Raw genomic sequence first — 22,520 nt, 5'->3', positions numbered from 1 at the left:
CAGCGAATAGAACGTTTTGATTTGAAGCTAAATTTTATTACAGCTAGAAATATCTGATATCTATGGTGTAAAGATGGATGCAAATGGTTTTTGTTGTCTTTCATCATGAAAATATTTATTATTTACTATAGTTGGCTGGGTTGTAGGCTTCAATGTTTTACGCTTTGGTAGTTTGGCTAAGTACATTTTAACACTAAATCGCAGGATTTAGCTTTATTGTTTTTAGTGCAATCTTACACACACAGAATTGTATCCAAACATTTTTTTCTTCAAAGTAATTATATTTGGCTGTCATTATGAACGCATTTCAAAATTGTTTGGATACTAGTGATGCCGTGGAACTTTTCCCAAGCCAGAAGCTTTATTTGAAACCAACTGCAATCCTTTACGTTTCTGTTCAGTTGCCTCAAGTGAAGCTTCCTGGTAAAACTATTTCAAATTGGGAGGTTATGGACAAATTAAAAGCGATGATCAATCCGCTGGAGTTCACAGCTATGAAAGTTTCGAAAAGTACATTAGAATTTATCAGGTTTGAGTGTGAAATTGAAAGCAAAAAAAAGCTCTCCAGTGTAATTGCATGCCTTGACACGAGAACAATAAAATTAACAGGTTTTTCAGAACCCTTGAAAGTGCGTGCTGCTGTGGCAAAAGTTTCTTTTCCTAATCGACACACGTGGGACTCGTATTTCCGTGATGCGAAAAACATGAATGAAATGAAACCAGGAGAGAGGCCAGACACAATTCATGTTAGCAATTTGCCCTGTAAGTGGTTTGTTTCAAAGGAGGATAAGAAAAGGGGCAGTGATGTTCCGAGCGAGTATATGTTTAGGAAAGTTTTTGAAGTTTTTGGGGAAGTGAGATGTGTTGATATACCTGCCAGTGACCCATACAGGAAGCTAATGAAAACAAGTATTACTGGCATTAAAACATTTTCCTTCGGGCAAGATCAAACATTTGAGGGTTATGTGCAATTTAAAGAGTACATCTGCTTCGTGAAAGCAATGGATGCACTTCGTGGGATGAAATTGCTGTACAAGGACGGAGAGAGTTCTTATACAGCTAGTATCAAGGTGAAAATAATGGCAATGAGTTTAATTATGATCTTTGTTTAGTGAGTGTATTTGAAAAGTGAAAACACAGGTAGGCTAATTTGGATTTTTTTTACCATAGGCTACATATAAGTCATATGTACCTACAGTATAACATATTATTTATATTGTTTTACTAATATTTATTTGGTGCTAAATTTATTTTTCTTTTTAGCATCTTAATACTTCCAGAAATTTTAAAAAGCTTTGCAATACATTTTAGACACTGTATAAAATAGTTATGCTGGTAATATACCAGATAAGTGATGCTTCTCACTAAAATAAATTTTGGTAAAAATTTATATATTACATATTCAAGTTAATCCCTTAATCCTGATGGAATGCTTCTGTATACATTAATCCTATGGTACATAATGCTTGCTGTTTTTTTTGTACCGGTACATCAAAGATCCTGTATATTTCAAAAACTTGAGAGACAATAAATTATTATTGTAAAGTGAATATGAAGGGGAAAAAAAAATTCTACAAGTATTTTCATGATTTGTTTGTATTCTGATATTTGAGTTTTTATTTGGCCAGGATAATTTGATGTATTAAATTAAAATAGCAAGCCTTGTGTTCCATAGGATTAATATATAGAGAATCACAAGATAAATTTGGATACATGTTACAAAAGAATTACTGAAACATTAAATTGGCAATGTTAGTTTTTTATTTATTAAACTATTGGAAACAAAGTGAAGGGTCGGCTAGGTTAGGTCAACTACGTTTGTAATATCTTGAAATTGTGTAAAATAATTGCTGAATTTTAATTTTTTTATTTTGACTGTATTCTTTAAATCTCAGTATCTACTCAAGAATGGCATGAAACTGGTGAATAACAAATAAAAATAGAGTAAATAATTATGAGAAAATATTTATTTTCCTGTAATTATTTTATTGCAGTGATTTTAATAATTTTTAAATCAATATTTGTTTAGTTTTAATAGCTTTTACTACACAATTTTGCTGGACTTCAACACCATTGACACTACTGAGTATTTCAGAACCCAGTATAAAGTTAAAAACTCCTCTTTTTTGGGGAAAATCATGGAACATAGTGCTCTAAGATGCTTTTTTTCAGTCTTTTTTAGGGTTTTAGTCTTAACGAATGTTCCCAAACATTTACTAAATAAAATTGTTGAAATTCTGCAGCTATCGACAAGGTAAGCTGTTTAAAAACATATAATAATAATTATGCATTGGAAACAAATTTTAAATTTAATAATATTACAGTTATCTATGGAATAACCCTTTCAAGCTTGAAAGGTCTGCCTTCATTATTTTTGTTAATATTTTTAATCATTGCTCTTTTTTTTCATGTTGTCTTTTGACATGGGGGTGAATACAGGCATATTGAGATTGAGGGTTTCGAATGGTGGTACATCTGCAAGGATGTCACCAAGTGGGAGGGCATGTGGACCCAGCTACGACTCTTACTCAGGGCCGTGACTTCGGCCCACGTGGTGCTGGGCTGAAATCTCACTATAAACAAATCTGATCAAGACAATTACGTGTGTGGATGGTAACTAGTGGGCTCTCCATGCGTCCCACATGCGTCAGTCTCGAAGTCAAACACGTCACTCAAAAGGATAATAAATTCTGGTTCTAGGGTTTTTATTGAATATGCCTTTTTACAATAAAATCCATATAACAAACATTGAAGCTGTTAAAAAGCCAATGGCGTGTAATCAGTATATGGTGTGGATCAGGCCTCCTCATGTCCTGGTTTGAAGATAACCCAAAACAATGTCAAAAATCCATAAAAGGGAAGCTTCCCATCACCTTCCTTTCCGACTGACCGTTAGATCATATTTGAATTTGTGCCGAAGTTTTAACAAATTAAACCCTTTAAAATATACACACAATTTTAAGAACCACATTGTAACCACTTTGCTTTAACTTAAATTGTGGCAATATTTATAGAGTTTGAAAAACATTCCTCTGAGCAGGGTGCGTTCAATACACTCGGTGCATGGTCCTACTCTGTCCTTATATTATTCTGAAAAATAAACACATGGTGCTAGGGTATTGGATTTGGGTGTCCTATCCATGACCTGTCTGTTGCCCAAACTTTTGAGCATGTGCAGAACTCACTTTTTTGGTGATTTCGTCCAGATGGCTGCCCCATGTCTGGCACCATTACCTTGTATATATTCACTTCAGTGAACATTAGGGGCTTCACCAAGTGTATTGGTTTGCTAAATAAAACTTTATGATAGCGGAACTATCCTTGTATACATTTTATACACTTTAATAATTATGAAAAATAATCAAAACTTAAAAAAATATTGAAGAAAATTAAATTTAAATTAAATACCCATATTTTCTTCCAAATTTCTGTCATGTCTCCGTAGCAGAGTGTTAAAATGACAAGTACATAAAAGCAAGGTTTTTGTTTGAAGCAAGTTCCCGACAGCAGGGAACTTTGTTTAAAATGTATTATTGCATTATTAAGACTCATTTGTGTAAAATTAATTAAATATTATTTGTTTGTGTAATTGTTATAATAACTTCTAATACATATCTTGGCTTGTTGGTTTGGTTATTTCATATAAGATAGACCTATAATTCTTAGTTTTTACTCAATATAAAAATAAAACCGATAAACTCAATATACAGTACCTGATAGTATGTGTGTGTCTATATATATATATATATATATATATATATATATATATATATATATATGCATATACATATATGCGTGCGTATATGAATAAATGCAGTATTTCCATAAAAGAATGTTCCAGGTAAACAGTTTTAAATAAGCATATGCGTGTGAGCACTGCTTTTTTGTTTACTTGCTTCCAGTGCCACCTACTACGCAAAATGGCAACTCCTGAGTGTAAAGCATTTTGTGTTCTGAAGTTTGTTAAGCATGAATCTGTAATTTTAGTTCTACGTGTGTTTTGTTTTTATGAGAGTAGTTTAACGTCAAAATCCCTGATGGTTGGATTGGTTGTAATGGCCCACGCGATAGAGCTCTTTTTCGGTGGCCTCCATGTTCACTTCTCATAACGCCATGTGATTTTTTCCTTTGGGGATGTATAAAAGTTAATGCCTACGTTCCGCCACTACCTAATGATTTGCCAGAGTTGAGACATAGAATTGAAGAAGCTGTTGCTTCCATTACTCTGGATGTTAACCAAAGTGTGGGAAGAATTGGATTTTAGGTTGTATGTGTGCCGTATAACTAAAGGTCCACATAGTAAACATTTGTAATAAAAACTAGGTTAATTTACCTTCAATATAATGTATAATTTGTTTTAATTGTCTAAATTAAACTACTGAAACTGGAACATTCTTTTATGGAAATTCTGTGTTTCTATATTCTTTATGGCATGAAAGTTTTTTCAGTTGAAAACACTGTGTTACCAAATGTTAAGAATTAAGAAAGTCTATTCATTAGGTGTAAATCACCCTCACTGAATTTTGTTGTCTTCCATTACTCTCGTGTAAGCGTAAGTAAACAAACATTGTGTAGTGATGCGTTAATTAGTGTGCTTGTTCCACAATGTGGAACTTGTTTCTAGCCTCGCAGTGGGCACCTTTTATTAAAACTGCTACATATCTGGTCTCTTGCTGGGATTCAGCTTGGACACGTTCTGGAATGCAGCCCGCGAATTAGTTACAGTTGTAGCCCAACAAGGTAGTGCTTATTCGCTACCCTACCCGAACATCTTGGAATACCACCCTAAGTAGTCCTGGTCCTGTTGGCATGGTAGATTTGAGGGATGTAATGCCATAAACCACCAGGCTCTCAGGAGGGAAAAGAGATTGTATCAGGGCTTGTATTTGATACTTGAGATTGGTGTTGGTTGTTTGTGGATAAAACACTGGAAAAATTTGGATCTATACAATTAGATTATATATTAGGGCCATTCAAAGATGATAACTGTCTTTCAGGTCATTTACATAGTGCCAGAATGTTTTTAGTATTTTTTGATGTTATTGTTTACTTTTGTGATCAACATATTTGGTCTGGTTTTATGAGTTGTATAGTTTTGTATTCATTACTTCTTTTAAAAAGCTTATAAAAAATGGTTTTATTTTATTAAGCTACTATTTGTTCCTTTATAAATCAAATTGGAGTATTTTCGGACTATTTTGGTAGATTTTGGAATAAAGGAGTAAATATTTTTACATTAGAAATTAGTTAATTGTTTAACTAAGACATTACATAACTTCAAAAGTTCTAAAAATGTCAAACCAGTCCTGTACTCTAATGTAGTTGTATACTTAAAGCCAGATAGTCACCATTTTTGTAGTTTCGATAGCTGGAGATCATGGTTTTAAAATATATATCAGTGATAATTTTATTATCTAGGGCAGGATGTGTAGTGTCTTCTTTAAGAAGTTCTTTAACTGATTTAGTCACTTAACATTGTGATAGGTTTGTAAAATCAAAACGTACTGATTTTTGGAAGTTTAAATATTGTTACACTCTAGTTTTCCTGAATTAGTAGTAAAATTAAGTAAAGAATGTTCCTTAGATTTTGAATATGAATGTGATTTGTTAGCAGAATGTTTTGATAGTCAAATCAAAACCAGGCATATCAACGTAAATTATCAAATTGTCTTGATAGTTACTGAGATTCTCTTCTAATGCTTTAAGGTATTTTGTATGTATATGTATTTGGAGGTGTTTGTGGGTGAATATAGATGACACCAACAAGATTTAAAAAAAAAATAGTTGTTGAGAATTAAATTTTGATTCAGCGTGCATCAGTTCCAGGGTATCATAGATTTGTATTTGATGGACTGATGCAAAGTTTTGTTCATTAACCGCAACCAAAACAACACCGCCTCTTTCTGTCATTGGGATTACTGATTCTATCGGTTCTAAATAGTGAGAATTTATAATGAAATTATTTAACCATGTTTTAGTAAGACATGTAATGTAATGTTCTTATTTGCCTCAATTTTCAAAAAAAAAAATTATAGAATCAGTTCTCAAGCCATTAACATTTTGGTAACCAATTTTGCACTCAAAGGGTTTAGGCATGCAAATTTAATATCACAGCACTCCTCCGGACACGTTATGTAATGGTACTGCGCAATTATAGTAGAGGGCTTATGACTGATAGTGTTGGTGGTGTTTTCAGGAGTATTCATGGGTATGTTATTGCGGGCAATTTGCTTTGGATGTAATTTTTCACAATAGGGGGTAATTAAATACTCGTTGGGTTAGAAAAGAGTGTTTTTTTTATTCTACTGAAGTTTTCTTATAATAATGAGGTATAAAACAATACTTAATATGATCAATTTGGTATGTAGTTTGGCTGACTTGATAATGGTTCAGTTCATTTGTGATTTTTTTTAAATCTCTTGGTGTTTTAGAAATGTCTATCTATTGCACTGCTCTTAAGTAGTATTTTTGGCTTGAATTAAAAATATATTTCACTGTCATTATTCACATGAATATGTTATATTTGTACCACTAATTTTAATATGTTTCAAATTGTTTTGGAGAATTTAAACATGCTAAACACCATATTTTATAACATTCAGTGCCTTGTTATCGCAATGGTTGTATTACCCACCACTGTTGTGTATACATTAGCTGCATCTGACTACTAGATTAATGGATTCCTTAGCTAAGGGTTCCACTAAAAGTGAATCATAGTGGACACGGCCATCTTTGAATTACTTCGGAATTCTCACATTGCTTTTTATGTATTTATTTATTTATTTTAAACTCTGTGAGAATGCAGTGAAAACTTCATAGCCATACGTTGTTCGTAAGAATTAATTTTTTGTGTCACGAGTGCACTAAAGACACACGCACAGAACTGCCAGACTTTTAAAGATGTCATAATTGCTTTCAAATGGCCTTTTTTGGGTAATTTCACTTAGCAGACTGACTCAGGAGAGGTATTACAACAGCTCCCTAGCTACAAGTACATGATGCGCAACATTATGATTCCAGTTATTTTTGGATTTCCCTTCCCCCCTACCCCCCCACACTCACACACACAGAAGTAACCTCATGCTGAGAAGTGCCTTATGCTGAAGTTTAATTATTAAGTACATTATGCTGAGATACCTCATGGTGAATTACCTCATGTCAGTGTTAGGCTTACTACCTGATGTCCAAGAAAATCAACCATCATTTGAACATCTGTTGATCGAAGGATTGGAAAAAACATATGCAACTTCAACTAAGAAAATGTTAATCTACTGCAATGCTAAGGTCATAATGACAGAAAAGTTTTGAGAAGAAATAGTGAATGCCATCAAAGCCTAGTAAAGAGAAACAGGTAGCCCAACAAAAGCAAAATATAAACCAAAAACACCTAGGAAAAGGAAAGAAATGAGCAGTAACAGTGAAGAATTAAAAGATGGTTGGTTAAGCGGTGGAAGTAGTGAATATTTGGTAATATCTACTGATTTTGAAGATAGCTGTTGTTTGAAGAATGTTACTGGGACATTAAATGCCAAGTTAGGTACATAAGACCTGGATTTATACTATAGAGCATCCCACTCTTAGATTGCAGTATGGAAGTAAATGGGCGCATTATCTCTCTCTCTAACACACGCCGATTGCCGTTAGCACTGTCCTTGTTTCTTCGTGCGTTGTTGCCAAATATCAAACAAAATTTAAAATTTTAATTTTTGGACCAAGCTTTTTTTCATATTGTATAGAATCAAAATACGCATCAGGCAATGCTTATTTTGAATACTTAAAAATATTTGAAGTGTCCGAAAAAATTAAAAAACATAACTTATTCTTTGCGAACTGTTTTGAAGTATTCCGATATGTTTCACATCAAAAAAAAAAAACCTACATGTGTATTTCATTCAGATTTTTTTTATTAGTAAATTAATGCCTTAGGACGCCACCGAACAAATGTTAAGACAAAAACTGTACAGGTTTCACTTAAATAATTTTTTTAATATATTGAAATGCATTTTCTCACAAACTGACACATCAAAAAGTTGACCCGCGGAAAATTTTTTTTCTATTAAAGATAGATGGGGGACGAAAGCGAGAAAAATATTCACAATGAATTGAATTAGTTTTTAAAAGCAGCTCCATCTCAATTGCTTCTACAGTTTCCGTGGAAATAGCTGTTAAAGATGTGTCTTATCAGTACAAGAGCGCGCGCTGCCGTCGTAAGAGGAAACAGGGTCGTGTGTTTAGATAAGTGGGGTTCTGTCCTACAAGCAATTTCAAATACATGGCTCCCTTAGTCAACAAAAAATATTATAATCGATTCTTGAACATAATATTTAAAATGTATGAAATAAATACGAAGGAATTTAATAGCGATCATGGTACAAAATTTTGAATTATTTTTCTATCCTTCTCACCAAGCATCTTATCAAACATTGTTTTAGACAAAGTTTTGGAAAATAATTATGATATTATTACAAACAATTTAAACAGATTTGATAAGGTGTCTACTAAGGCAGTTACGTTTTTTTGTCCGGTGAAAATTTTTTTCGAACTCATGCAGTTATGGCTGGTCGTATCAAAAATGTATTTAGAAAACATTTTTCGGCATTAGGTAATCCGAGTTATCATACGTTAAAACGGATTCGATATTATTCATATTATGGGAGTTGTTGCGATTTTTCTGATTTTCAAAAAATCTTCCCCATTTCGAACCAATTGTTCGGATTTTTCCCATAACTTACTCGACCGAGAATTTCCATTACCGTATTTTATTTATCATTTTGGACATGACTTGTCCAAAAATACGGCATTTATCGGGCCCATGAAAATGTGATATATATATATATATATATATATATATATATATATATATATATATATATATATATATATATATAAAATTGTATATATTACAAAGACACGCATCTCCTGAAATTCGTAATGTGTTAGAGATTTGGCAACAGCGCACGCCATAAGCCATGTACTGCAATCTAAGAGTGGGACGGGCTATAGTCAGATTGTATTGTGGTGAAATTTGATGTAGCAACAAAAAAAAACAGGCCCACCTATATCTTAAAAAAAAGTAGTGATAGAAAAATATAATCCACTCAAGTCCGCATCTGACCTATAAAGTTGGTTCAATGATTTTAAATATTTTATTTTTAGTGTCTCTGTAAGTTTATCTTTCAAAATTAATTTTTTAAGGTCTGCTGTTTTTCAAAATTTTAGACTTACCATTTAACTAGAAGTTAGTTCCATTCCCATCAAAACCTTCCGGTCACCTGCCCTCCCCAAAATTTGAAGCTGAGTCCATCACTGACTCACGTTATCAAGAATCTGCCATAACCTGAATTATTATAGATCCATGGACACTTCTGTTATGAATTTCTAATTGTAAAAAATGTAGATTTGGTTATTATAATATTGTAAGTCTATTATTTTGGCTACCGCTTTTGTTTTCACCTAACAGTATACAAGTACTGGATCAGTTTTCATGAGTCATGCAACTTTTATTTGGGGCATACTTAATTACCTTGTTGATTTATAATTTTTTCTTATAGTGTAATTACAGGTATGATTACTGAACATATTTTAACACATTTGAGCTCTTGTAGTTTAAATAAGTGTGTGGGTGTGTACTTTGCTTAAGGTATTGGATAATTTCCATTAACAAAATAAATTTATTTGAACAATCTTGTGAAATAATATTTTTTATGCCAAGAAAAGTCCAGAAAACATTTTGTTAATATGATGTGAATCTGCTTTGTCCCACTTTGGCCTCATTCCAGACCCAAAATTGCTTCAAACCACACAGAAATTTTGGGACATATATTTTACAATGTTTTAATATTATATGGATTTCAGTAGACTTATGTTCTAAAAATATATTATAGTACAGAGTTATACTGATATAACATCATTCAAAGTTTCTGTATTGAAATAAATATTTTGTTATTCTCACCTTTCTCTCCTCCATACCACAAACTTCTTGTTAAGAGTCCTTCACCACTTATCTCCCTGGTCTTCATAAAAATACCAGTGCTGCATAACTTTTAGCGAGTAGGACAAACAACATTCATTTTCAGTGTCTTCTTGCTAGAAAATTAGAGGTGTTTAAATAAAAGGTTAGTTTATTTGAAATGGCAGAATAAAATTATACTCTCAAAGGGCATTCTAAAAATATCCTTATTGTCAAGTGCCACTTTTATCTCTAAAAAATATTTTGATCATTGTTTGTTATTCATAGGTTTGTGTTAAGTTAGATTTGAAGTGGGTAGTGGTTCTGTTGTTGGCATTTGTAATGTATCTTCAGATTACTTATCTATTTCTGGTGTAAAGTTTCAAAGTGTTTATCATATTTTTCATTTAGCACTGGAAACACTTTGGACAGAAAAATTTATAGAACTATGATAATACCAGTTTATGGAACAAAATCACGCCTGAGTTCTAATGGTGCAATGGGCATAAGTGGATAAAAAATATATATTCAGTAGCTAATGCTTGTAGAATTTGCACAGTAATACTTGAGCTTTATTTGTGATCCCCAAATAGAAGTCTTCCACCAATGCTATGTTAAATGTAAAGGAAATAAGTAGGGGCTGATTTGATAATTTTTAGTTCCATTTAACCTAGTTGGGCTTTCACTTACAATGAAAGTAGTAGCTTGTTAATTTTTCTAGCAATGTTTCCCATGTTGGCTGTGTGTACTCCAATGATAGTAACAAAAGAAATGCAGACTGGCTAGTTTTCTTAATTTTTTTTCAATTTCTAAACATTTATATTTCTGGAAGCTTTTGTTATGCTATTCTCGAATGCTTTAAATATTTTATCAAAATACTGCTTGCTTGTTGTAAACAAATTATCCAATCTTTTGTAAATCTTTATGTGAATGCAAATATTTTATCTTAAGGTCTCAATCCGTAATTTTTTAGATACTCTAAAACATTATTTTTACTATAACTTAATTAGCAGGGAATAAAAACACTGTGTACAAAGTTGTAAATAAAATTTTCAAATTTCTCACAAATACAATAACAATTTTATTAATCTACAATCTCATAAAAATTAAAAAAAATTAAATAATTTTTATCTTAATATAATAAAATTGATTCTGGGTGAATATAAAAGTGTTTTACTATAGTCAAAATCCTTACTTTATACTGTGCGCAAAATAACAGTTACATAGGTTCTTTTAACAGAATGCTACGGTACATATTGGAAAGTCAGATAAGCTGGAATCAGTCAGGGAAAGTCAAGGAATTTACTTGAAATGTGAATATAGTGATGGAAAATTTCCAGTAATAGTAATTTTAAGGTAAAATGTCATGTTCCTGTCTTACATAGTCATACACACTATAAAATGGCATATGCGAGGTTTCGTTTGAAATAAAGAAATTGGAGTGGGAAATTTTCCAGCTATGGGGATGGTGGAGGCTGGGTTTTCCAAACTTTTTAAATAACTGACATCTTGACCAAAAGAAAATAGCTGATTTTATGTGAGAATGACTGTCGACAAGAAGTATATAAATACATATTGAATATTCTCAAGTTTAAATGCTAAACTCTACACAACGATTTAGGGCCTACTAACATGTTTTATTTTGGCAAATTTATTAATAAATATATTTAAATACATGAAGGTAGCAACAAAATAATTATTGTCTGTTAGAAAGTTACATTATTTTTATTTTTTGAATACTTCTTCCTCCTTTTTGAAAAAGTGTAATGTAAAATTTCATCGTCCAACTGGACAGCTTATGCTTTTCATTGAGAAAATAGAAAACTTTATGTGTTGTTATATTACTGAGGATCTTAGTCTTAATGACTCCACCTAAGATACCTTTGTAACAGTTTCCCTCTTACTATCAACAACTTATATTCTTGTCCTTGTTTGGAAACTTTAGAGCTATTAGCTAAATCAGTAGTTGACATTGCTTTGTCTTCTTTTATTTAATGACACATTTAGGGTTTATGACAGACAGCCAATATTGGTATTGAATGGTAATATGTACTTCCTTGGGTGTAGTGTTGATTTAAATTACCTCTGTTTTCAGTAATGCTTATTCACAATAGCGAAAACTCCTTTCTCTATTGATTCAAGTTTCATGTAAATATTTTTGTATTTTCAGCTCATAAATTACGCAACCTAATGCTGCCCCATTACGTGAGTATCGTGTAAGATATGCAGAGTTCTGTCATGATTAAATTGAGTTTTGTTAGCTTCTTGTGAATTTTTGTGTGAGCACAGTAGGCAGTGGGTCATTTTCTCCGGTGTCAAGGTGGACTTTGACCGCACCAGGCACTTGAGCGATGCATCGATCAGGCGGCGGCGCATTGAAAGGGAGAAGCTGATGGTAAAGGAACGAGAGCTTGAGGAACGTCTTCGCAGAGAACAGGAAGAGGAAGAGAAGAAAAAGAAAGATGAGAGGTGAGCTCATAAACTGGACGAATTAAATACATCATGTAGAAATGTGTCAATGACAATGTAATGCAGAGTTCTGAACTGCATGTGGCTTTTAACACTTTCTTATGGTGTGACTATAACTCGACACAATGTGCATGAAACATAACTTTGAATTTCATAATTTCATTGTGAATTAATATCTGGTTTGTAAGTGAATTAAAATATCTATTTTATTTCAACTTTTGTTCTACTGTTGAATTTCGCTCATTGTTTCATCAAACACATCAGTTTGTGATAAATTATAAATGGGATATCTCTGAATTTTGTTTTTGCTACTTTAAATGCCTATTCATGTGTAAATCAGTGACATTTTAATTTCTGCTTAGGAAACGAAAATTGGAAGAGTCACAGGAAAAAGCATCAAGAAGAAAGAAACGTGAGGAGAAACGTAAGCACAAAGAACTGAGAAAGTTGAAGGAACAAGAAGCAGAGGAAATAAGTGTGAAGATCATGGTAGAGGAGCGGAAACTGCTGATAGCCCAACGCAAGTTGGAGAGTATCAGATTGCTGGATGAATTATTCGAGAGAGTGAAGGTCAGTCCTTTATAACATATATATATATATATATATTTATAAATTCATTTTAACATCTTGTACGAATGCCCAGATAGTAATTTTTTTTAGTTAATGGGTTGAAAAAAGTCATGACTAAATAATGTTTTATCATTCCTGATGAAATTTACTTTAGAATGCAGCTTTTATTTCTTCTGCTTAGATTGTGTGTAGGTCTTTTTGTATGTGAGTGTCTGGGCGGGTGAGGGGAAGGGGCAATGTCTGTGTAACCTGTCGCATGTCAAAGGTAGCCAAGAGATGTGAAAACTGTATGTAGTCTCTCCTTGCTAATCCACCTCCATTTTGAATGATCTGTCGCTCTGAAATTCCCCATTTCCACATATGTATATTCTCATGAAAGAACCAAATTTGTTTCCTATATGTTGAGACTAAACTTCTTTGCTGTTACACCTGGCCACCCTTATCCAGCGGTGAAGGAGAATGGAGGGGGGTGTCACCCACGAGAGATGAGGTGTAATATGGTGTACCAATTGCTTCGGGAGCAGTAGCATCTTTATGTTGTTTAATGCCCTGTACATGATCCAATTGGATTATAGTGGTAGTGTCCTATGGTGGTTGTCCTTTCCATAATATTTCCTTTATTTTTCCGAGTGCCGCCCCAACCCTTAGTTTGTGTGTGAAATTATTTTACTGGATTTTTGCAGGATATGGTTAAACAGAAAATTGCAGCTAAAAAGAAAGAATCAGAAAGTAAACTTTCTTCAAAGCATCGTAAGGAGGACAAATTAAAGAAGAAAAAGGTAGGGTATGATTTGCATGCTGCCCCCTGAGTTTTCTCCTTACTGGCTCGCTTTGTTTATCCATACCAGTACTTTCTCATTTATATTTCTTTTTTCCTTTTCCATATCTTCCTTAGTCCTTCTACTTTACTGCAGCTCATTTGCTTTTGTTTATTATTTAATTTGGTGGTCTTGAATCTAGTTGAGTAAGGTGATAATGTTATCTGAGATACCATCCTCATCAAACAGAACTGCTGTGGGATAATAGATCTAGTTTAGGTTATTCACCAACCAATTCCAGTATAACTATGGTTATATAGATAATTTACTTCAAGTGATTGTGTTGTTTGTGGGTTAGACATATACATTATTGGTGGTGAGAACTACATTTAAGTCACATAACGAGTACTTATCATTGTTTGAATGTGTTTGGAGTGAAAGTTTATCTGTGTTTTTGCATTGACTTGCATCAGTCTTTTTAGGTAAAAACTTTAATCTGAAACAAACTTAAGGCTTTGACTAGGCAAAATAAATGTATAATTAATCTTATCCATCATTTTTGTTACCTTTTGGCAAGTAACTTTTATCTTTATATTTCTTCACCGCATGCTTAATTTTTTTTCTGCCCAGTGGCAGCTTTGTAACAGTTCTTCACTTTTAACTTCAGGCATTCTATTAAGGGATAGAGATGAATGTCGTAAACATAATGTGAAATTCCTGGAATGGTTAATTTTGAAACATGTAATAATGTTTCTCCAGTAGTGCTCTAACTTTGAATATCTCTCGTGCAGAAGGAGCACAAAGCAATGGTATGTGGTGAGTTGATTGCTGGCTAGTGAGTCCATGGTGGTTGAGTGGTGAGACCACCCACATCCTTGGTGAACTTAGGTCAATTCCGGGCGGAGTCAGAAACATTTCACACGTGGAGTAATAGTGGGACTTTTGCAGTGAGCCAGATTTTTTTCCAGTTTACTCCCGTTACTCCTACCATTGCATTCTCTATCACTGCTCCATTCACATTATTTCACTCTTCATCCGGGAGGCCTGCAAAATTCTCGTTATTTTATGGAATCAGGCTAGACGGCACGCACTTGTACACAAACAAGTCAATGTCATTTTTTTCAATGGCTGCTACATTTTACTGTTCTGTTTGGTTTTCAAATAGTTGGATAAAATAAAATAAATGGTTTTCTTATTAATTTCTTTTCTTTCGTGCCATGTCAAAGTACCTACGAACTAACGAAAATGCAAATATAATATATTTTATCCTGTATCTAAATACAGTGAACTTTGTGGGCCTCATTTCTGGTGACCTTGATGTTAATGAGGAAATAATATGTATGTAGTTTGTTCTGATTCGTGTACAAAGCTCTCCAGTGTATTTGTGCTCGGTTATAGCACGCACGAAGGGAGCACGCAGCCACAGGCGTTGGCAGTGAGGTGTACGCTTGCTCGGAGCAGCGCGCGGAGCAGCGCGCGGAGCGGCGGCCCGACGGAGAGGGCGACTCGCGCAACAAGCTGGTCGACGAGTACAAGTCTGCGCAGGAGCAGGTGATGGCTGACCAGCGCACCCGGCTGCGCAGTGTGCTGGCCGCGTCGTCCACCGTCTGCCGCGGCCTGGCCGCAGAGTCAGAGACCTCCATCTCCAGCTCGGAGGAGTCGCTGCCGCCCGAGGGGGACGGCTACCAGGACTCCTGGAATGGTGGGTCGCGTGGGGAGACACAGTCAGTTCCTGACAGCTTCCAACGTTCTTCACATTGTTTTATATTGATAGTTAGATTTTGTTACAGCATGGAGCACACATTAAGGCTCAGTCTCTCATGCCGAGATGACTGTTCATTATTTTTGTAATTTTCAAGTTGTAGAATATCATATATAAGTGATAATAATTTTGACCACTTGGGTGGATTTTCACATATATTAAATTATATTTAGTATATAATACATTATATTGAACAGTTGTGTTACTTTCTACCTCTGTTAGATGATATTTAGTAAATATCTGGTACATGCAAGAGAGCTATTGTGATAAATTACAGCTAGAGCCCACAAATAGTATTTACAAGAAAAACGAATAACCAACTTGGAGTTTGAGACCTAGCCTTTATAGATTTTTTATGACTTTAAAATAGCGTATATTGGCAGTGTTATTTCAGTTGTAGCCATTCAAAAAAGTTAATTAAATAATAAATTAATGCTAATGACTTAACAGGGCAAACTACTTGCAGCAGTTGTTTTCTTTTAACTTAAGGCATTCTTTTAAGGGATAGAGATGGATCTCATAAACGTAATGGAAATTCTGTAGCACTTTAAAAGATAAGAGTCAGCTCAGGTGATATTAATATAGAAAAGTAAAAATTTGGTTACTTGTTTCCTTTACAAGTGGTGGGTGAATATTTGGTAGTTGTGTCAGTAGTATAGATATGATAATTATGTCTCACTCGCAAAATTCTTTGAAATTCAATAAAAAATTAATTTAATTTTTTGCTTAATAAAGACAACATTTTACCCAAATTTTTAATTTAAATTTTTTCCAAATTGGTCAAAAATTTTCAATTTTTCCATCAAATTTGATGAATTTTCACTACCAAAAATTCAATTTTCCATCCAAAATTTCACTATCTTCAATCAAATTTTTCACTTTTAATACCCTTCGAATACTGTTGAACCCTGTGATAATGTTTTTCAAGGGTGCGTAAGGGAAAAAAAACATAAGTGGGAAAAACGTCAAGCTATGTCAACAAATTTACTGATGGGTACACACGAGGCTGGACTTAGCTTAACGAAGCCAAAATCGTAGTGAAAGTTACCGAAATGAAAATTATTATTTCCATGAAGTTTTAAGTGTCTCTTGAACATTATACATAGTGTGTGTTAATTTTTGCTATGGCTGGAAGTCTACTGCTTTCTTCACTTAGAATTTGAACTACATAAATATAATATATCAACTACAAATTTTAAGAGTTGACTTCATATTCGTATAATTATATTGTGTAAAGATGAGTGGAAACTTGAAAAGTTGAGTTCAGAGAAAAGCTACTGTTCGACTCAGCTATAAAGTTGAGTTCATTATACTCCACAGGACGATACTTGACATTATTTTTCTTAAAACTCAATTGAAATTTAAGAAGTGTAACAAAATTAAAATCACCTACTATTATTTTGCAAACATTTAACGGAATAGTTTGTCTTTTAGTTTTTGCAGTTTTCTTTAAGTACAGTTATTTTACACAATACTTTTGCCAAAAATGTATATCCCACTAGTAACTGTATTTACCTTAATAATTTGTGTACAAATTTTGGTAAAATGTGTTTTGGAAAAGCATGGTGTGTGGCTTAGGGATGGGTCGGTACTGATTCGCGGTTCTCGGTTCCTACGGTTCTCAGCATTTTAACCGGCACCGAGAAACGCAGCTAAAATGGCAGTATAGCAAAACCCTTTACGAAAATAGTCCTTCACTATAACTTAACTGCAGCATGAAATGGCTCAACTCACGTCCAATCCACATATGAATTATTTTTTTGGACTTCCGTGGAATAATATTCATCTCTATTTCTCTAACTATAAAATAAATAACACGTAAAAATATTTAATGTTCTCACCACATCTGTAAACAAAGTACGTTTTACAATCAAAACATAACAGTTGAAGGTGCCATAGATATAGTTCATAGAGATGTGCAACTCTATAACGTGCCTCAGCAGAGATGTGAGAACAGAAAGACGCCATGTTTGTTTCAATTTGTTTTTAAAAATAGGCGGTTAATTGAGTCGTTGACACGGAAGTAAGGGTGACTGGTGTATTGCAAATTCCACAGAATATTTGTTTAATAGAATTAATGATTGATTAAAAAATTTCCGTAATAATTTTCGGCATTAAAAAATTTTATGCATTTTTTTGTGCAGTGCTTTGGAAGGTAAGTTCACTGCATCTGCAGCCATCTAGTGTAATGGATAGTAACTTTCTCTTTTAGACAAACGGGATTTTTTTGAAGGAGGAAGTTACAAAATGCTTCTTGACACTTGTAAAGTATAATTATTCTGGCCAAATAGAGCAAATTGTGTAAGAAATGGCATCAGAAGTGTGGCAGTAACTTACTGTTGACTATGCAAACAAACTGAATTCAATGTAGGCAATAAGTTTGATGGACAATTTAATATTTTAATTCTTTGAAAGTTTACCATCATTGTATTTATTTTCATTATTGTAACATTTTCTTTTTATTCCTATGTTTTAAAGGAGGGTGTATGTAGATTTCTTGAAGTAATTACTAGATTAATATAGTAAATTTTAGTTTTATTAAGGTTGGTGTGTTTACTGTAGCTTGAAAACTATACTAAACCTTTTAATTTACTTTGATAGCCTCTTTAAAGACTGAATCATTATGCCAATGCATTACTTTGTAAGCATACAATAAAAAACACTGAGGACAGAACAATACAAACAAACAATTATTTTCAGTGTTATAAACAGTAAATTGTTGAAGATGTAAGTCTGGACACATGCTTTTTAGTAGCCAAAACAATAAATGGTTTATTACTTAAAACACCTCATAAATAATGTGTGAATAATATTTATTTTATTTTTTTAAGTCAGAACCGAGGAACCGAGAATCGGTACCGAACCGAGAACCGGAAAAAAACAGGAATTAACCCATCACTAGTGTGGCTTATTCAAAATTTGAGAATGCTGCATGGCAACGCTGTGTACCACAAGTTTCGTAAAGTTCCAAGTTTGGCTAACCTGCTATTTATTAATGGAAGACGGACATCTTGCACGTTGTGCGTGTGTGTTTATGTGAGAAAAACGTTGTGATAAATATTGATAAATTGTGGTTGCAATAATCTTAAAAGAACTAAAAGGGCTCAGGAAATGGGAAATTGGGCAACGAGGAAAGAAGTACATTGTGGGGGAAAGTCACGTGTAATAGACATGTGATTCTGTATTAATTAACAAATAAAATAGACAGCAATCACGACTCATTAATTAGCACTCTTTTCCTTTGGTCACATTTTGGTCACTGGGCCTGCTTGCAAGTTTTAAAAATTCCATAGTATAAATTATTAATGATATGAATTTACAGTTGAACATAAGTGGAACAATTTATTTAAAGCTCATGTTTTTTAATATTTTACTGTACATGTTTTGATAAGTTTGAAAAAAATTTTATGATTTTTTTTTGCTGAGAAAGGTTTTATACCATGTTCTGTTTTGTCTTTAGTTAATGGTAAAAACATGTTATGTCTTTTGATATTTTTTGTGCTTAAATTTTTTTGTGTTGTATTCATTTTCTAGAAAAAAGAAATTTTGATGGACCAGACTTTCCTATGGGATCCAAGTTCAAGAACCAGCAGTGGTATCGCCCAAGGAGCTTCAGAGGCAGATACCAGTACTCTCGCCCCTACCACCGCAACAACTACCGCCCTCGCTTCCAGCACCGCGGCAGGTTCCCCGGCCGGCGTAGAAGCTCGTACGTGCCGTACTGGCAGCGAGGAAGGCAGGGCAGTGCGTACAAGCAGGGGGTGTACGAATATGCAGACGTTGGGCGGGATTACTATAGATACTTCAAGAAGCTGGCTTGGGGGGACAAGGAACAGTCCTTAGACTCCGTCCACTCCAAGTGCCACTCTCCCATCTCGCCTAAGCGACTGCAATCCCGTTCCCGTTCCCGCTCTCGTTCCCGGTCACGTTCTCGGTCGTGGTCCCGATCCCGATCCCGATCCCGATCCCGTTCTCGTTCTCATTCTCACTCATCTCGCTCGACTCGAACGTCCAAGTATTCATGGTCAGAAGACAAAGATCGATCGTGGTCAGAGGGAAGCGTGAACTCTTATGACTACTCTCATTCTGGTCACAAGAACAAGTAATAGTGTCTTGTAACCATGTCTTGAAACTGTACTTGACTTTAAACAGCAATGCATGTATAACTCTTACAGTGGAGGCTTAAAGTGTGTATAAGTGCTGTAGAATACTGCCTTGCAAAATTGTTTATAGTGACTTGAAGAGCTGTCCTTCATCGAACATTTTTAACGTTTTCTAGTCAAGTTATTGGAATTTGGTTTTTATTCAATTGCTGCAACAGCAGCTCATTCCACATTTTTGTTTAAAGGGTGTGAGTGATGTTGTTCAAAGCATTACTCATTGTTGCTGCACTATAATTGTTGAAATAGTGAAATGAATTGTTTAATAAATCTCTAAACCCAAATTTACTATGCAGCATCATTTTATGCATATTTGTATGGCATTCCTCCTTTTTTGTGCAGTGGTTGTCAACACTCTTTAGATAGTGGATTGCAAAATACAATGCAGCTAGACAATTGGCAGCAACACACTTTACACATAAGTAAAATGTCACTTTTATATATATAATTTAATTTTTTACGTTTTATACAAAAGTTTTATTTTTTGCGGTATCTGTGAAATTATTTTTTTTGCAATGAAGACTGAAGTAAAATGAAAAAAATCATGACCTACAGTAACATTAACATTATAGTATTTTATAGCTGTGGAACACACACAATTAGTAGGGCTTACAAATAACTCTGTCTTTGTATTGTAAGTGTGAAAAGAATATTTGAAAACACTCTTTTTTAACACTCTTTGTTTTAAGTGTTATTAATGCCCTTTCATGCGAAAGTTTAATAAATAATTTTAACAATTGCAAAAAAATAAATTCTGAGTTAATCTACCCACATCACTGTATAATATAGTTACACTATGTTAGAGGTTTTGTTGGTGAGAGAGTTAAAAATCAATTGTTTTCAGCCTCTGGAATTAGACCATTTCTGCTTTGCTTTATTGATACTGCATGTTTTTCCAGTGAGCCATTGCTTTTAATTGGAGAATATTACTGATGGCATCTGAGTTTTCATTGGTCCATTCAAGTGGCCAAGACCGGTGGAGAATCTAACCAATCATAATATTTTCAACGGCTGATCATTCATGCCTGTATTGTAGTAAGGAGTATTAGAATCAGATAATTGCTAAAACTAAACTTTCATTTGTCATCTGTTCAGAATATTGAAGTTAGCTAAAGCATGTAAAAACATGTAAGAAAGTTATCATATAACAATGTATGATATTTAGGAAACTTAATAACTTCGTTTTTAAATTTTACTTTTTATTTAGTTATTAAGTTTATTTAAAATACCACTAAAATGTTTTCTCTTTTATTTTCTGGGAATGTACAGACTATCAACTACAGCTCATTTTAGATTTTATTACCACACGTGTTAAACTGCTTGATATTTGTATAATCTTGGCTTTAACGTAACATTGCACCTTCGATCCTTATGCTGTCATGTTTGATCTAACGTAAAAAAAAATTGGTCTTTCTAGCTTTACCTGAAGATATAATGTAATAAATTACATTTGCGGCAAACACAACTGTTTGTAGTAAATACAAATTATGTTTACTGTATCGTAACCCATGTAAGTTCTTATAGTTTTCATTATTTTCTTGAGACATGCAATAAATAATATGATTATGCATGTACAAATGTTCCATATTCCAAATATATATGTAACAAATTTATTATTGTATTATATTTTATTACCAGTACACCAATCCCCCACTTAACATGACTAATGCATTCCTAAAAATGTTCGTGTTATCTGAAATCGCATAATCTGAATCATTGGTCTCCATAAATAGCAAGGCTAATTTACTTAATCTGTTCCAAAATGTGTAAGGAAATATTCTTTATGAAATATAAATGTGTAGAATAACACTCAACAATAAATATGTTACACCATCCATCTTTATAAAACTACCATCAAATCCCTTGTATGACAAATAGGACACTGCTTATCAGGAGATAGTTATCGTCAATCAGCTGGTTGACTTGCCGCCCGGGAGTGACCTTCAACTATTCTACGAACTTTCCAAACCATCCTTCACTGACAGTGAAACCGATATTACTGTCCAATATTTACATTTTTATGTTTTCAAAAATTAAAATACTTATTCGTGTATCACTGCTTGGTTTACATCAATCCTGATGGGCCAGTGATTTTTTTTTTGTCATTGCACCATTCATTTAACAACCTTTTCCATTTGAATCATCTGTTCATTTCTGTTCCCGTATCTAATGTCAAATATATTCCTGCTAGTACAACCAACAGCATCAGACTTATATAAATGTTTGATATAGTGCGCACAGTTGACTTGTGTGGTCTTCATGACATTCTGCAGTCTAGTTTTGTCTCAAATACTTGGGAACACGATGCATTATGATCTCACTTGGAAGCAGGGGCGCAACAATTAAATTTCCAAAGGGTGGGCAATATACCTTTTTATAAAGAATCATCGATCCCCCCTATTGAAGCGGGGGGTCCGGGGGTCCTCCCCCGGGAAAATTTGTATTTCAAGGTGGAAAATGGTGCTATTTAAGCAGTTTTTATCATCTAAAATTTTATTACACAGCACTTTCTTTGCCCCTGTTTGCCCCCACTTCATGGTTTCAGAAGGGCTGGGGGGGCAAAATACCCTTGCCCCCCCCCCCCCCCCCCCCCCCGCCTGTTGCGCGCCTGCTTGGAAGCCATGATTTCATTATGATTCCAACTGTAGGTGCTTGTGCACGTACAGTTACCGGCATACAAATGGGCAGACGTTACTTGTGTTTGTGCAAGGTCCCTGCCAGTGGCTAGAATGAGTTCATCACGGCCCGGTCTGTGGCCGGGTGACAACAGCACAGCACGGCAGCATATGTGTGGATGCAAAAACTCCTTAGACGCAACTGAACTTGCCATAGCCGATATTTCTACAACAGCC

At 34.0% G+C, this 22,520-nt stretch overlaps 1 protein-coding gene across 4 annotated transcripts; it reads left to right on the top strand.

Annotated features, from left to right (window-relative positions):
* The first annotated feature begins 51 nt into the window (after positions 1-51).
* LOC134537013 (A-kinase anchor protein 17A) lies at positions 52-22,212 on the top strand. 4 transcript variants are annotated; one of them, XM_063377195.1, is made up of 6 exons: positions 52-1,070; positions 12,270-12,418; positions 12,781-12,988; positions 13,672-13,767; positions 15,145-15,448; positions 19,043-22,212. In XM_063377195.1, exons 1-6 carry the CDS (start codon positions 297-299, stop codon positions 19,612-19,614), a joined length of 2,103 nt encoding a protein of 700 aa, XP_063233265.1. In that variant the 5' UTR covers positions 52-296; the 3' UTR covers positions 19,615-22,212. The 4 variants fall into 4 exon arrangements, with proteins under 4 accessions (XP_063233265.1, XP_063233275.1, XP_063233283.1 ...); XM_063377205.1 differs by having other exon boundaries at positions 63-167; XM_063377213.1 differs by having other exon boundaries at positions 1,007-1,140.
* The last annotated feature ends 308 nt before the right edge of the window (positions 22,213-22,520 follow it).

Source organism: Bacillus rossius, chromosome 1 (genome assembly GCF_032445375.1).
Source record: "Bacillus rossius redtenbacheri isolate Brsri chromosome 1, Brsri_v3, whole genome shotgun sequence".
NCBI lineage: Eukaryota > Metazoa > Arthropoda > Insecta > Phasmatodea > Bacillidae > Bacillus > Bacillus rossius.
The sequence above is the reverse complement of the archived record's forward strand: the minus strand, read 5'-3'. Positions and strand labels throughout refer to the sequence as shown.